The 2,896-nt window shown below is 49.7% G+C and overlaps 1 protein-coding gene across 1 annotated transcript; it reads left to right on the plus strand.

Moving 5' to 3' along the window:
* The first annotated feature begins 680 nt into the window (after positions 1–680).
* On the plus strand, positions 681–1,997 carry LOC110892642. The gene has a single exon (XM_022139796.1). The coding sequence runs from the start codon at positions 681–683 to the stop codon at positions 1,995–1,997; it is 1,317 nt and encodes a 438-aa protein (XP_021995488.1).
* The last annotated feature ends 899 nt before the right edge of the window (positions 1,998–2,896 follow it).

Below are 2,896 nucleotides of genomic sequence, written 5' to 3' on the forward strand. Positions count from 1 at the left end.
AGCATATCACTCCGGATTTTGTGGCCATGCATAGAGAGAAGTTAACAAAGTGCCTTGAAGATTTAAAGAGACAAGAAAAACTTGACAGTCTCAGGGCTAGACTCTCTTTTGACACACCTTCCAACCAAGAAGGGACAGATCTCCAAAACAAGAACAACAACGGTGACCCGCTAGAAACATTCATGACCGCCCTCAGACAAATGTCTTCAGAAGAAAGGGAAGACCTCATCACAGGGAAGAAGTCGAAGGAAAAAGGGAAGGAAAAGGATAATCAAAGCGATAAGGGCTTGGATCAACCCTATCTACCACGGGACTTAGCTGAGGTCTCGAAGTTCACACGAAGAATTGCAGAAGCACCAATGCTCCCCAAAACAAAATTACCCCCAAACTTTGACCGGTATGACGGGACAAGAGACCCTGAAGACCATCTTCATACCTTCAGGGGAGCGGAGCAGCTGGGGCGATGGTCCATGCCTGTATGGTGCCACATGTTTATACAAACCCTAACAGAGGGAGCCCGGCTCTGGTTTGACAGCCTCCCTCCGGGGGGGGGAATTGATAGTTATGAAGAGTTAAGCGAGAAGTTCCTCAGGAACTTTGGTCAGCAGAGAAAGGTGGTCAAGAATCCAAATGAGATCCTCCACATAAGGCAGAGGGACAATGAGTGAATAGATCAGTACATGGAGAGATTCGTCAAGGAAAGCATGAACATCAAAGACGTCCCGGAGGTCATGAAGATCAGCAGTTTCATAAACGGGTTGAAGCATGCACAGCTGTGTGAGAAACTGGGGGAGGAGTTCCCCCACTCATTTGACAACCTTATGGACAGAGTCAGAGCCTTTGTCAGGGGGAAAGATACAGTCAGCAAAGCTAAGGAGACGGATGTCACACCTCGGAGGGTCACCCAAGCCGCAAAGCTCCCCGACAAAGGTACACCTTACTCCCGAAAGCCTGTTTTTGATAGAATGTTGCATGACAAAACGAGGCCCCCATACTCCCCGTATAGACCTGGAGGGAGGGGTCCCCCTCCTTACTCCAATAGCTTCACCCCCCTCACCAAGACCCCAAGTGAGATACTGGCCACCGAGAGGGTAAAGAACTCCTTCCCAAGGCCACCACCCATAAAACCCGGGCCGAAGGCACAACCAAACGAGTATTGTGATTTTCATAAAGGTTTTGGGCACAAAACCGATGACTGTATGTATCTGAAAAGAGAGATAGAGGCCGCAGTAAAAACAGGAAGGCTGGCCCACTTGGTCAAGGAAATCAAGGAGGGGGGAGGGGATCGCAAGGGAAGAGATGCAAGGGAGCCGGGGAGGGCAGATGTTGATATGATTAGAAGGAGGAACGAGTTCGATACCACCCGGAGTGTAAAGGCCAGGATCCTAGGCTCCCCAGACTGCATGAAGGCTCCCATCCTCATGCCACACCTGGAAGAAAGTGAAGTGCAACGACTACCCCTAAATATCTCGGCCATAATAGCTGGCCACAAGGTATCCCAAATACATGTGGATGGGGGGTCCGGCGTCGAAGTGATATATGAGCATTGTTTCCTAAGATTCGACAGAGATGTAAGAGATCGGCTGGAAGAAGACTCTATCCCCTTGGTGGGGTTCAACAACAGTGTATCACACCCCCTGGGAAAGATCAGGCTCCCATTCACAGTTGGAGTAGGGGACCGGGTCCGAACGATAAACCTAACCTTCACAGTGGTCCGGGCACCCTCAAAGTACAACGCGATTTTAGGAAGACCTGGGATTGGGTACTTACAGGCACAGGCATCCACCCCTCACGGAGCTCTAGTATTTCAGACACCGAAGGGCTTAGCCTGGGTTAAATCCGCTTACGAAGTAATTTCTTCTGTATCCAAAGAGGAAGCACCTGAGAAACCCCAGAAAAAGGGAGTAGAAGAGTGGGTCCTTTGCGACAGGTTCCCAGAACAAACGATCAAAGTGGGAAGCCACTTAAGTGACAAATGCAAGAGTGCCCTGAAGTAGTGGCCTATGCAAGATAGATGATATAGCCGAGACTCTCAACACTATGCAAGATGTGAACATGAAGTTAAACCCTGGGAAATGCTGTTTTGGAGTAGAGGAAGGGAATTTGTTGGGAGTAGTGGTCACTAAAGGAGGAATCAAAGCAAACCCGGAAAAAACTCAAGCTGTGGCTGAGATGCGGTTTCCCAGGTCCCTGAGGGACATTCAACAACTAAACGGGAGACTGATAGCATTGAACCGTTTCTTATCAAAGGTAGCTGATAGGACCCTCCCCTTCATGAAAGCGTTGAAAGACTGCCTCCAAACAAACAAGTTTAAATGGACTCCAGAGGCTGAGGCTGCCTTACAAGAAATGAAAGCTTACATCTGCAAGCTCCCAACATTGGTCACCCCGGTGCCCGGGGAACTTCTGCTCCTATACTTGTCAGCCTCGAAGACGACCATAAGTGCAGTAATGATGGTGGAACGGGAAGGGAAGCAGATCCCCATTTATTTCATCAGCAGGACACTTAAAGGCCCTGAGGAACGTTACATGCCCCTAGAGAAGCTGGCATTAGCCCTCATTTTCGCATCCCGAAGGCTCAGGAGGTACTTCCAAGGACACAAGGTTGTCCTGATGACTGATCAACCTCTCCAGAAGGTACTCAGGAAACCAGAGCTGTCAGGGCGGTTGGCTAAATGGGCTGTGGAGCTGGGAGAACACTCTCTGGAATTCAAGCCTCGGACGGCCATGAAGGGGCAGATACTGGCCGACTTCTTAGTAGAAGTCCTTGAGAAGGAAGAGAGGGAGCTCTTAAAATGGGAAGCCCTAGAGAAAGAGGAAAGAGAAAAGGAAGATGGAGCAGTGTGGAAATTGCTCACCGACGGAGCCTCTAGTGAAGAAGGAAGCGGGGCAGGTA

Source organism: Helianthus annuus, chromosome 12 (genome assembly GCF_002127325.2).
Source record: "Helianthus annuus cultivar XRQ/B chromosome 12, HanXRQr2.0-SUNRISE, whole genome shotgun sequence".
NCBI classification, from domain to species: Eukaryota; Viridiplantae; Streptophyta; class Magnoliopsida; order Asterales; family Asteraceae; genus Helianthus; species Helianthus annuus.

Excerpts from the sequence above, each read along its gene's own strand:
- LOC110892642 (XM_022139796.1), top strand. The coding sequence starts at position 681 with ATGGAGAGATTCGTCAAGGAAAGCATGAACATCAAAGACGTCCCGGAG.